The 13,285-nt window shown below is 53.1% G+C and overlaps 1 protein-coding gene across 3 annotated transcripts in view; it reads right to left on the bottom strand.

The window, feature by feature from the left end:
* The window catches only part of PDGFRA (platelet derived growth factor receptor alpha), a 43,629-nt gene extending 33,676 nt beyond the window's left edge, over positions 1 to 9,953 (bottom strand). Inside the window, exons 1-2 of one of the 3 annotated variants that reach the window (XM_054582160.1) lie at positions 9,792 to 9,953; positions 150 to 210 (exon numbers count right to left, since the gene is read on the bottom strand). In XM_054582160.1, the coding sequence (XP_054438135.1) occupies positions 150 to 198 (49 nt within the window). In that variant the 5' untranslated portion in view covers positions 199 to 210; positions 9,792 to 9,953. Of the gene's footprint in view, positions 1 to 149; positions 211 to 6,947; positions 6,999 to 8,619; positions 8,827 to 9,791 lie in introns of those variants that run through there. The other 2 variants (XM_054582161.1, XM_054582162.1) reach the window with 2 other exon arrangements.
* Between the last annotated feature and the right edge of the window lie 3,332 nt (positions 9,954 to 13,285).

Here is a 13,285-nt window from a genome sequence, read left to right as displayed (position 1 = left end):
AACACAAAATGAAGGTTTGTGGTCATTTTAATGTCCTATGGTTTTCTACTTCTTTTCACTCTTTTTGGCTGTTTATGCCCCAAAGCACAGAACTTGGAAAACAAGCCTTCCCCCAGGATAACAACCCCCAAGAAGACTGAGATCCATACCTGCAAGGAGAGAGCCTAGGACCAGGACTGCCAGATGGGAAGTCCCCATAGCTCTGGAAAACTGAAAAGTCAAAAGTCAAACAGAAACAGTGTTAACCAATAGAAACAACCCCTGAGCTTAGCTCTCTTTGTGTTTTAAGCCACAGAAAATGTTAACAGCATCATTTTAGTAAAAAAAAAAAAAAAAAAAAAACTCAGTGTAAGATTCACAGTTAAAATAATGTCTGTAAAGAATGATTCAGCCCTGGCTGGTGTGGCTCAGTGGATTGAGCACCAGGCTTGCGAACCAGAGGGTCGTCAGTTCGATTCCCCGTCTAGGGCACATGCCTGTGTCGCGGGCCAGGTCCCCGGGAGCAGACGCATACCAAATATTTATGTTTCCCTCCCTCTCTTTCTCTCTCCTTTCCCCTCCCTAAAGATAAATAAATATAATATTTTTTTAAAAGGAATAACTCCAATAGCCTGATGGGGCCCCAAGATCATGACAGAAGCCATCTGCAACCAAAACCCTTTGGACTGCGTGCAGTTTTCAAATTCCTAAATGTCTCACTTTATGGACTTGGAATGTGTCCAAGAGAACTGTTCTTTTTACACCAGTATAATTAAGAATGTGAAAAACAAAGAAGTAAACACATGTATTTACTCAACTTTCCAAACTTGAGCTGTTTTCACTCAAAATGGGTTGTCATTTGCTGTGTTTCACTACAGAAAGTACACAAGGGTCACATCCTCTACAACCTTTGGAAAAGATGCTTGGCTAGAACAAATATTTCATTCTCGAAGAGCCATTCTGCTCTAGAGTTTTTGAAAGTCCCACTAACCAATGTCACTTAGAGGGTAGTGTCACTTTGTGATGCAGAGTCCCATTCTAGACTCAGACCTGGGCTCCCAGTTTAAGTTCTCCTAGGACCTGCGGCCCTCACGGTCGAGCCAAATAAGGCACAGAAGGCCCAGCGCACAGGCATGGAAGGGAGATCAGTAAAGAAGGGAAAGGAAATGTGAGAGGAAAGTGTGACTAAATGCCTGTGTCTCAAGGGATGCAGCAGAGCAGAGGATAAGACTGGGTGGAGACTGATGATTCGTTTTCACGCGAAGACTGTAATAGCACCTACAGAAACCAAGCTCTGGACTCTGATCCCTTGCAATGAAACCTGGGGAATGGAAGAGAAACGGAGAGACCGAAACTGAATGTACACAACACACAAGCCGGTAAAGCAGTGGGCAAGAAGGAAGGAAGCAAAACAGGATAAAGAATATTAAGGAACAGAAAGATTCAGGAGGGGCCCATGCTGCCCTGTGAGAAAGGCACTGACCCAGTCACCTCTCTGAAAAGGCCCTTCTCTTGATCTTTGTCTTTTCATGCACATCCCCGCTCACTTTATCTCCCCTCACACGTCCCACGTGAAGTCACTGATGAAGGGGTCTTACTGGGGGCAATGAAGAGGGCCTGTAAATGCGCTCGCTGGTGTTGGGGCTGCTGAGCACCCAAGTTTTCCCTGAAGCCGCCTGGGCAGCCCTGGGTCCCTGAAAGCCTCAAAACCCACCCCACTGGAATGACATCATGGGACTGAGTCTGCCCCATCACTGACTTTGGAAACTAAGATGTGTGCACACAATTCCTGAATTAAACTGCCTAAAAAATAAAAAAATAAAAATAAAAAAAGGAGAACTTCAATGTCTGCCTATTTATTCTAGTTGTTCAAGGGTTTTTTGGTGGGAGAGGGTTTGGAGGTGTGTGTGTTTGGTTGTTTGGAGAAGATCCAGGATATAATGGCCTAGTACTTTTTGGTGGTGTTTGATCATGAATTTTTGCTTTTAAAGTGGCACAGTGATCTACTTGCAGAAATCAGAGTTATGTTTCATTTAATTGCACCAGGAAAATGAAGGAGGAAGAAAGATGAAATGCCGGTAACAGGGAAGGGGGTGGGTCAGACAGGGAAAGAATGAATGAATGATCACTGTTTTCTCCAAGGCAGGAATGAGAAACCAATGTTTACCAAGCCAAAGTTTTCTTGTGTGTGTTGTGTTTGCTAATAATAGGCCTGTGACCAATTTAAGTGGCAGCTGAAGCTCAGAGAGGTTTAGCAAATGATCAGAAGTCACACAGCTGGTGATGAAGCCAGGATTCTAACACAAAGTCTGCGTGAGGCAAAAGCCAGGCTCTCTCCAATCTACCATATGGTCTCTCTCAAGGGAAGGTCAGTGTTTCAGCCTGTGTGTTCCCCTCCCCCCACCCAACTATTTCCTAATGCAAATTGGGGCCCCACTTTTCCTCTCTGCCACCACAGCAAGAGAAACACAAGTGGAGTGCCGGGAACCCAATGCAATTTGCATGACGTTGGCTGGCCGAGGGCTCCTGAGATTCCCGGCCTGTGCCCCGGGTGCAGGTTCCCCCACTTCTGCTGTAATGGGCACAGTGGGCCCCAGAGCCAGGATGGCCAGCCTGATTTACCTCAATTAGCAGTAAGGGCTCCTGTGTTTGTACATATATATATATCAGCCTCCCACTGATAATCCACTTAGCCAACTTCAAAGGCGCCCTCCAGAGCCAGCTTGCTGTCTTGGGTTTTATCACATTTATATCCTGTATTTCTTTAGCAGGAGTTGCCAACAACGCATCTTTAAAGCATTCCCTGGCTTAAGAGAGGGGTTTGCCGCTTTTACAGGGCAGGCTTTGAGCAACATTTCGCCCTGGCCAGGCCCCACCAGATTTCCTTCTGCGCATCCAGATACAGCGGACCGGCTGCCAGGTAGGATACTTACTGACATACAAAGTGGGCAATGAAAGCAGGGCCTGGGAATGAGCGATAATGATGCCAATACTGAGAATCAACATGTTTTTGCTTAAGATTTCAAACGCCCTTCTCTGATAAGAGTGGCTCCCTGGCTAGAAATCCAAGCGGATTTAAGTTTCATGTCATTACTCATCAATGTACTTGTGAGTAATAGCAGTGTTTGCCCTACTGGGAGGTAATGAAAAACAACCAGAGCGAATGGAGGCTTCCCTGCCTAGTGGCCCTGTAGTGACAATCTGCAAGAGGCTTGCTCTACCCAGTGCTTTTTCTGCTCTGGGAGTAAAAGCTCATCCTTAATCAGTAACCCCTCTCCTGAGTCTCATCCAAAAGTCAGATGTGCAAATATGACTAACTGACGTTACAGATTCGGAGAAACATGGCACCGTATGAATCAGCAAGAACAAGTCACTTTGCGAAGAGAAACAATACTTTTCATCCAAAGCTTTTTTTAAAAAATTATAATCATTTCTCTCATGCCAACTACAGGTGTATGTTAGACTTCAAGTCTCAATCCTTTATAATCACAGCTCAAAAACATTTGCCACAAGTTTGAGAAACCTTCGATTTCAGGCAAGGACTTGTGATCCTCCCCTAACGCCCACCCCCCACATACCCTTGTCTTCTCTTTCTCATTCCTTCTCTTAGAAGATATGATAGAAATCATATTGGGCTCGTCTCTGATCCCGTATATAACACTTAGTTCATCTCTGTGAACCTCCATTCCTTTTCTATAAACCAGGGATAATCACACCTCACTCGCTTACCTTGCAATATTATTGTAAAGATTAAATTACATGGTGTAATTACATTGGAAACTACAGCTATTCGTTTTCATATTGACTTTTTTCTGTGCACTCCTCAGCTGTTTTCGATGACAGGGATGTCAAGAGTGGCTACTTCCACTTCTTCCTGTGACAGGCAGGCCTCAGAGGCCGTGTGACTTGTACCGCATCAGCTGTCTGGGGGAGAAGCTGATCTGAACTCGGTCTCTGCCCAGGCCTGGTGTAGCTATCCAGGCTATTTTAAATTGAGCAAATATACAGTCACATAAACAGAGAAACATATCTGTTTGCAGTCATCATTCCTTCTCTTTAACAGGTTGCCCCCTTGCCCTGCAAACAAAAGTGAAGAGCCCTTGAGAGTGGCTCCATAACCAAAGTCAACATGCTAACTAGAGAGTAAACAGAGCAAGCAATGCAAGGGCCCTATTTCCAGAGGTAAGCGTGCACAGCATCATTCTCATAAAGCCACAGTCAGCTAGCTTCCCGCTCACCCACTGCATGAAGCGCCCACTGCAGAGCCCATGAATATTGAGTTTCACCCCACCCTGGCCTAATTAAAGGCCACAGGAGACGCTCTCACAGTCCCAAAAGCCACCGACGACTTCAAGATTCAGATTTCCGAGGTTTAGTTAATTTCAGCTCTCCTAAGTTAATTCTAACTGTGAAAATTACATATCCTGTTTTTTGCCCCTGTGACAAATGTTCTACTCAGTCTCATAACTTCAGTCCAGGCAATCCAAGTGCCTTTCTACACTGGTGGTAGCTTCAGGGAGGGCGTGTTGACCAGGATCTATATCTCAGCAGGGCATGTTTTGCTGTTTTGATCTCCTCGAGCTCCATTAGACATTCCAGTGGTGGGTTGAGGCTGGAATATTTCTACAAGGGAGCATTTTATGGGACAATGTGCCTTTACAAATATTTCTGCTCTCCCTGCATCAGATATTTAACCATGAAGACTAATAATGACACTTCCCTTCTGTTGTAATCAAGTCATAAAGGGAAATGAAAGTTCTGCTCTGATACGCCAAGAAGTAACAACCAAAGCAAAAAAAAAAAAGTACACAAAGATACACAAAATAAATGCTTATCTCCCAACCATTCTTGTAGCTTTATAGGAAAAGATCATCAGTCATCTTCCATTTGGTCCTACCATGCTAAAAAAAAAGAAAAAAGAAAAAGAAGAAGAAAAGAAAAGAAAAGAAAACCATCTTCCTGATGCCACGACTTGCTTAGAATCTCCGCGAAGCCCATTCCCGGAGAGGCACTGCAGTTCTCGAAAGTGGCCAGCAGATGGCAGTGCTAGCCCAAGGACGTGCCTCCAGGGGTTCCTGGGGACGCTGACGCCTTGTCTGTAAATTCTGTGCTAAAATATCCCAAAGCTTAACTTCTAATCTCTTTCTTTCTTAGACTGTGCATTAAAGGTTTCGTACCGACATCCTTTCAAAGCCCGAAGAATGGAAGCAGGAATGGGGAAGCTTTCTGAATCTCTCCGTGGGGGCCCAGGAGTATTCAAGGGACAGGCACCATCACTATCTCACTCCGAGCAGGGGAGCGGGGACCTCAGAAGCCAGGAAACGACGCTGCCATTCCAGGCCTCAAAAATTCAGCAGGAAAAGCCACTCGAGAGGAGGCTGACTGGTTCAGGATTTTGCTTAGCCAACGCTCTCCCCATCTCAGAGTTTCCGCCCACTCGAGGAGGGAGGCCACCTGGGCCGCGCGGGGTTGGGGCCGCGACGCCGTTGCCGGCCCCGCCCGGCCCATTCTGTTCGCATGCCATTGTCACCCCTCTAAATCCCTCCGGGCGGGGGCCGCGACAGCCGTGCACCCTGGGAATCGCGGACTGATTGGAAACGACTGTTCCCGTTTGTTTACACAATAACGCGGGGTCGTAAAACAAACAGCAATGGGCCGCCTAAGCAGTAGGAAGTTTGCTAGGGGTTGGAAAACAAAAGTCGGGGACTAGTCCCTCTTACCCACCACGAGCGCAGGGAACCCTCCAGCCTCCGCGGTCCTCTGCTTCTCCCACATTTAATTATTACGACGCCCCATCCTCACCGCCAAACCCGGGGACCTTCGCTCCCTACCGCCCCTCACCCCTCCAGCGCCTCCCAGGCCGCCCCGGTGTCTGCGAGGCGTCCATTAGAGGCCCCCAGAAAGAGAAAAGGTGACCCGGGTTAGTCCTTGGTCTCAGCCGGGTGCCCAGACGCAGGAGGCTGACGGAAGGTTGGACCGCACTCTGGGAGCCCGCTAGAGGGCGCAGCAGCCCCGCAAATCTTACCCGCTGGCTGGCCAGGTCTCCCGTCGGCCGCTGAAGCTCCGGGTCCCCGACAGCGCAGCCCCGACCGCGGCTCGCCCACCTTCGCCTGGGAGGTTCCGCGCTAAAACTGTCGGCCCCCTGCCCCGCCACACCCACACGTACAGGAAGAGGGCCGCTCCCACTCCCGCCACCTCCACGCCCTCCGCGACTCGGACACCCGGGGGATGGTGGTGACTACCGTCCGCTCTGGGGTTCTGCGCCCTAGTTCGCCGCGCTCCTGGCCTCAGAGCGGCAGCGCCGCTGAGCCCCAGGCAAGACGCTTGGCTTTTGCATTGTTTTCGGTTGAGACCTGAGAGGGGGCTGGACCGGGTGGAGGGAGTAGGGCTGGGAGGGGTGGAAAGAGAGGAACCCGGGGTTTAGGGTTACAGTCGCGCGTCAGCGCCTCCTATGGGCTCGAAAGCGACACGGCCAGGAGCCGCTGCTCGTGGAGAAGGCCCCAGCGATTGGTCCGACACTGCGCCCCCTCGGCTTTTAGGAACCGAGCCTCCCCCAGTCACCCCTTGCCCGACGCTCGCCTTTGCCGCGGCTGCCCAGTGCACACTCGCGCCCGCCAGCGCCCGTCGCTCCGCTCCCGCAGGAAAGGGAGATTGCAGTAAGAAGAGAAGGAAACGCCCCACTGCAGAGGTTTTCTTTATCCCCTCCATCCTACTTCTAACCGATCCCTGGCTCCCTGTTCAGTTTTAAACAAAAGGAAATGCCACTGAGCAAATTCAGCAAAAGACTAGCACTAGCTGAGCCCGAACTAGAACGCCGTGGTCAAAAGCAACTTGTCCCCTATCCTGCATCCCGTGCAGGGGGTGGGGGGCAGGGGGCGCGCCCACAAGACATCCCCGCGTCGCCCCCGACAGCTGTTGCTGCTCGCGGACCCCGCGAAACCAGACACGAGAGACGTTGAGAGCCACACCTTTCGGTCACCGAGCAGGCTTTTAAGCTCTTCCCCAGAATTGCTACTTTTTCATCAGCAAAAAGTAACTTCCTCGCAGATCCACGGAGGCCAGATGAGTTCCACCCACCCACCGCTGGAGTTTGCGGAAAGGCGCTGACCACCGTGTCCCTAGGATGCGTCCCAGAGCTGTGCGCCGCCCACGGCCGGTCCCCAGGAGGCACAAAACCGGCCCGCCTCGGCGCCAGACGCGTTTGCAGCTGGAAAGCCTAAGCCCGATGCCCCTCCCCTTTCCCCCCTCCCAATCCCGCGTCCTAGGACGAAAACGGACCTGGGGCCGAGAGCCGGGAGCTGGAGCTCTGCTTAGGGTCCTTCTCCGTCTACACAAGGCCTGTGCAAGGGCAGAGGGTCAGCTACGGGTTTCTTACCGGTGTCTCCTCCCCCTTCCCCACCCTACCTCTTTCTTCTGCCTCCCCGCCCGCTCTCACAACTCCAATCCCGGAATCCAGATACCCTTGGGTCAAACCAAAAGCAAGAACCCCGAAGCAGGGCGTCAAAGCGAGGCTGGTCGGGCCCTCGCCTGTCGGGGAGCAGAGGAAAGGCCGGGCCCCTTTATCGTGAAGACTGTAGAAAAGAGGAAGCCGAGGGAGCTGGAAAAAAGGACAGGGATGCAAAGCAGCAGCACCACAGACCGGGTGGGTCAGATGGGGGGAGGGTAAGGGTGTAAAAACAGAGCCAACGCGGCAACGTGTGTGCGCACGCCGGGGGCGCTTCTTCCTCCCCTCCAGCGGCCCCTGGGGCTCGCTGGGCTCCGGGGTGTTAGTATGGGGGCCTGTGCGGATGGTTGTCGCGCCCATTTGCCCTGGATGTCTCTTCCTGTTCTAAAAAGCTGCCTACTTCTGGTAGGGAGCGACCGCGGTGAGGCGGTCCAAAACGTTGAGCAATTAGGCTGTGAAGCCAAAAAGCCATTTCCCACACCGCCCAGCCCCAAGCTTTTCCAGGCAGCCTGGCCAGGCGCGGGGCAGCCTGGACCCGATAAGGGCCGTCCTCGCTCCCTCTCCTGCCCGGGTTTGCCTCTCACTCTCGGAGATAAGTGGCAAGTTCTTCCAGACACTCTTTCTGTACATCCCAACGTGGGGCTGCGGGAGCAAAGTGCAGAACGAACGCTCTGGCTGCGGGATAGACCGACAGCCGACTGACAGCCAGCCCAGAACGAACTTCCCGGCCGAGAGGCTTGGTCAGGCAACTGGCAGCTCCTGTACGCCTGGCCAGGCAGCCGGGACGCCGGGCCCCCTCAACAGGTCATACATACTTCCTCTCGCTCTGAGCCGTCCACGACCACCCCTTCCGAACAGAACCGCCGTTCCCAGTTGTTCCCGAGCCAAGGGAACGTCGCCCGCTCCCCTTGCTCTGCCGGAAAAATTAATCTCACGTGTAGACGTAAAAGCCGATTTCCATGGGGATAGACGGCAGAGAAAGGAGACGGCTCCGCAGAGATCAGGGCGCAAGAAGGCCCGCTTAGAGAGCGGAATAAAGACTGGACGCTGGAGAGGATGAAGCAGCGCAGGGCTAATACAGGCAGGCGGCGAGTGCCACGCATTCCCGCGGGGAAAGGGACGCGCGAGGGAGGTTCGGGGCTTCGGTGCCCGGAGAGGGGTGATGAAGATGGCTCGCCTCCCTCTTTCTGTCTTACCTGGAACCAAGTTTTTCTATTCCAAGTCATCCCTAACTTCCCCCACAAGAAATTGGGCACTCTGGCGATCTTCCTTCTTTCCTTCCTGTGGCCGGGAATGGGCAGTAGCAGAGCTCCGGGGTTTGCAAAAACGGTTCCACCAAGGAAAGGGGCGCGCGAAGACGGGTATTGGTGGGGACCACAACGCAAATGAGGGCCCCTTGGAGCGCCGTTCGAAATTCCTCAAATCCCAGTTGCTGGAATGCGAGGCGACGATGACTTCTTCACTCCCGGCCAAATGTGTTTGTCATTACTCGAGACCGCCTGCCTGCCCGCCTGCGCCGCCGTCGCCCCCGCGCTAGGGCGCGCAACCCGAGCGCACTGCGGGGCTGGCGCCCGCTCTCCCTCACACTTCACTGATCCCACAAACCGCTGGGGAGCGCCCCAAACCCTCTACCAGTACGCGCCCCCTCTGCTGTCTTGCAGCCGCCACGGTTGCGCGGAAATCTGGCCCCAGTTCGCAGCCAGCGCTGCGCCGTCCAGTAATTATGCGCCCTGGGCCGGCGCCGATTGCGCCCAGCGGGCACCCGAGGTCCAGCCTCCTCCAGCCGAGCCCTTCACTCCAATCCTCCCCGCAACCCCTCCCGCGCCCCACTTGGCGCTCTTCTCTTCCCACCTCCCCCGGTGTTTCAGCCGCGCTCCGTGCCACCAGCGGCAACGTTGTCCCGCCAAACCGCGAGCGAGGAATGAAAAATACTCATTAAAAACCTGTCGTCTTCCAGGACCCACTGCCAAAAGGAAGGCAGACACCTCTGCCCCCACTCAGCATTACTTGGTGCTCGTCCCAGTATACACTAATTCCACCCCAGCCCCAAAAGAAACCTCAAAAATGTGAGCCTAAACAATTTCTTAGGGAGGCCATAGAGTTGTTAGAAAAACACTGCTTTCAAAAATAGGTCTGGAAAATGTTTTTTTTTAAATCCCTAGACTTTCGAACTCTATGGTTATCTTCCCTCCAAGTGAAATTTATTCAAAATAAATTACTTTCTGGACACTCTACTGGAATTCAACTCCACTTTTGTTTTTTCCTCATTGCCCAAAGTTTGAGTGAAGTCACCTCACTTCTTCTAGCCCAAAAGGCCTGGCAGGGACTTCTCTTAGAAACAAAAAATCATTTTTTTCTTCTCCCTTACCTTCTCCTCTTATGTCAATTCGAAATGAAAATCCTACATGTGTAGTGAAAAGTGTGTCCAAGGCCTGCGGTCCTCCCCTGCAGTCCCCTCCTCTGTTTCTCTCCCTCTAGCTCCAACTGTAATGGGCTCAAAAACCGCGTTTTGTAATTGATTCAATGTTATAGTCCATCCTTCTAAAACTAATCATTTGCTGTAAGTAAATAGCTGTCAGGAAATGAAGCCCCACCCCCTTGGCCTCTTCAAAATAAAAGTTTCCAAGAACTCTGAGCTCTGAACCTCCCAACCTCCAGACTGCGCCTTCGCTATTGCTCTTACTCAACCAGGGGGTCCAGCTCCAGCCCCCAGACTTCAACAACAACTGGGGGGGGGGGCGGGGAGAAGCAGACCAGATGGGGTGGGGGTGGAAGAAGGGGGAGGCGTTGATGCTCTGCGGAGAAAGATGTTCGGGGAAAATACAAACTGCCCATCATTTCCCGAATGAGTTTACCTCCTCATTTGGGGGGTATCTACTGCTCTACTATGTTGCTTAGTAGCCTCTTCGAAAGAAAGAAAAAGGACACGTAAAATTGTACTTTATGCCCAGAGAGAACCTAAGTCTGGAATCGAGAAGTGTGCTTCCCGCAGAAATTCCCAGCCCATCTAGAAACAGGGCCCTCGGGAGGGGTCTCCAAGCGGTTGGATCTTTTTGAACCTGAGGTCTTTGAGGAAGTCTCTTGTAGTCGCTGATCGTCTGACGAGATTAGACAAGCTGTTGAGCCCAACTTGAAGATGGTGGGTTGGGAAGGGGAGCGTGTTTGTTTGTTTGTTTGTTTGTTTGTTTGTTTTGAAAACGGGTTTGGAAGAAAGTGCAAAGAATGAAGGGTCTGTGTAGGTTTGGGGCGGTCTCCAACAGAACGACCTTTAACGGGCCACTCATCTTGCCGTGCCTTTGTTTTCGGGGACATCTGAGCGAGGCTGTCCCGGCTTCTATCACATACATCAAAAGGCTCTGGCTTGGGCGTTTGGAGAATAGTCCACGAAGCTCCCGCCACCTCCGCATTCACGGGGAGGGTGCATTTTGACCGTCCCGGAGCTTCTCCTCGCCCCGTGGGCGGGACCTTTCCTACTCCACAGGGTTAAGAGCGGAGCCCCAAACCCTATTCCCAAGGCGCGAGGCAAGGCAACGATCCTGCTCGCGAAGGAAAGGGGGCGCTGACACTCCAGTAACCAGTCCTGGGCTCAGTGGGGCTTCCTAGCGAGGGTGGGGGAGGGGAGCGCATTAACCTCCTGGCCCGCTCGGATTTTGAATTCTCCTGCGGGACGCGTGGGGTGGGGGGCATCCTTTACCTCCACCCCCACCGCAGTGAGAATTCCCTGGGCCAAGTTAAGACTGGAGCGTTGGCCAGCCATCACCTTCTCCCTCATCATGAGGGTGGACACGGGACGGTAGGCAGAGGAGGGTCACAGAAAGTAGTCCAAGGGGTGCTGTGCTTAACTGGGACCTGCTGCCGAGGTGTCAGGCTCGGGAAGACGCCCGGGGCTGGGCCAGGGGCCCCAGTCCCCAGCTCTCCTGCGCGCCTGCCTCTCGTGCATCTTCAGTTCGGGTGACTGCACTGCTCACTATTACTTCCACATGTTCCTTCAGGAAATCATTGAAGGCAAATATATGAACAGCCCCTTGTTCGGAATGCTAACAGGATACCGTAATGTTTGTAGATAACGAACGGGGACTAACGACCCCCATAAAAAGTAGAGTGCGAAATAATAGGAAAAAGCGGGCATTGGCTTTCGAGGCTATTAAGACAAGTTGAGATCTGGGTTTTTAGATCAAGTACCCGAGAGGGTAGAAGCGAGCTACCCAGGAAGACCTGCTCTGCTACCGGGATAGCGCCAGCCCTGTCGCACCCGAGTCTCCTGAACGCAGGACGCCAGCGCTCTTGCCCACAAATAGGAACTTCACAGTTCATTTCGGAGGCGCTTATGCCCGAAAAGGAGGCTAGTCTGGGGGTGTCTTCTGGCCCTAACTCCTCGCGAGTTTAAAGCCGAGTGAGTAGATGAGCCAGTGAGCACCCAGTTGTCCTTCTGGTAGTAATTACCTGTCTAATTTGAATGATGCCTTTGTTATGATCATTAACAAACATTTGCTAAAGGTTTCCATGTGTGACATTCCAGAAGGTTTAAAGGCCTGGGGAGCTGACTCCTGGGATGGTGCGCCGGTGGGGGGTGGCGCAGGGAAACAAATGGTTGGGGGAAGATGTCTCCCTGTCTGGGCCGAGCAAAGATGGAGAGAGGTCAACATCTGCCTTCCCTGCAAAATCAAAATAAACCCAGTGGCCGGGAGCAACCTCCAGGCTGGAGGCCCAGAGAGAGAGGCGGTTCTTTCCTTAAAACGAGTCCTCTCCGCAGCCCCCACTCCGCCGCCCCTCCCACTGCTCGTAGGAGAGTTTGAGTCCTGCGGTCCGCTCTCCGCCGCTGGGGAGAGATCGGGTCTGCGCCCGCAGTCGGCCCGACTTCGGGGAGGGGGTGGGGAGGCGAGGCGGGCCTGGCCGCGCTCTGCCGGTGTTGTTCTAAGATCCTTCCAGATTGTTCCCCGGACGCCGGGTGTCCTGGGTGGTCCTGCAACCGCAGCCGGCGAGAAGCGGCGCCTGGCCAACAGGGGCTGCGGAGTCCATTCTTCGTGGGCTTCTGCAGGGCACCTTGGGGGGCCACGCTGCCCTGTGCGCCCGGAGAAGTGACCTTTGCTGACCGGTGCCTCTGTGCGAGGGTCCCAGCCTGCGCCCAGATTTTGCTTTTCAACCTCTTGGATTTCACCCCCCCCCCCCCCCCCCTTGAGAAATAATCGTGGGGTTAAGAAGGAGCGTTTTCTCCCCAAACCGGGAGTCTGGGCGGCTGCAGCCCGCTCTGGGGCTGCGCTGGACGGGCAAGATCGGGGGAAGCGGCGGGGCTGACGCGGCCTCGCACGTCTAGGCCCTCGGGCTGCCTGAAATTGGACGCGAGTGTATCAAATGGAAACGTAGTCGAGCCAGCCATCAAAAAGCGGGCACCCGCGAACGTTTTACAACCAAATCAAAATGGTCACTGAAAACAAAAACAAAATTTCCCCTGCCCTGCCTCCGAGGCTCGCTCTGCAGTCCCCGCCCCGCGGTAACCGGGCCGCAGCTCCGGGCGTCACACCTACAGCTTTCGGGGGGCGTTTCCCGCTGAGCTGGCTTTCTGTTTCCACCCTCCTTCTCCTCGGCTGTCAGCTCCACCCCTCAATTCGACTTTCCTCGGAGAATAGCGAAGGTCCTTTTGCCTTAGCAGACCTGGGATTGCAGCAGTTATCAAAGCCGTTAGTTGTGAAAATCACATGTAAACAAACTTGTGAGTTTTGATGGGGTGGGGACACCTTTCTAGCTTCCTGATTTGAAAATAAAGGACCGTTTGGTGGTTTGCCAAAGAAAACGGCGCTAAGGGCCCCTTCCCCCAACCCTTCAGTTCTTGCCTGCGAGCCGCCTCCCGGGGCCCAGCGAAGG

This window comes from Pteronotus mesoamericanus, unplaced genomic scaffold, assembly GCF_021234165.1.
Source record: "Pteronotus mesoamericanus isolate MK-2021 breed Mesoamerican mustached bat unplaced genomic scaffold, CSHL_Meso_final contig_68, whole genome shotgun sequence".
Lineage (NCBI taxonomy): Eukaryota > Metazoa > Chordata > Mammalia > Chiroptera > Mormoopidae > Pteronotus > Pteronotus mesoamericanus.
The sequence above is the reverse complement of the archived record's forward strand: the minus strand, read 5'-3'. Positions and strand labels throughout refer to the sequence as shown.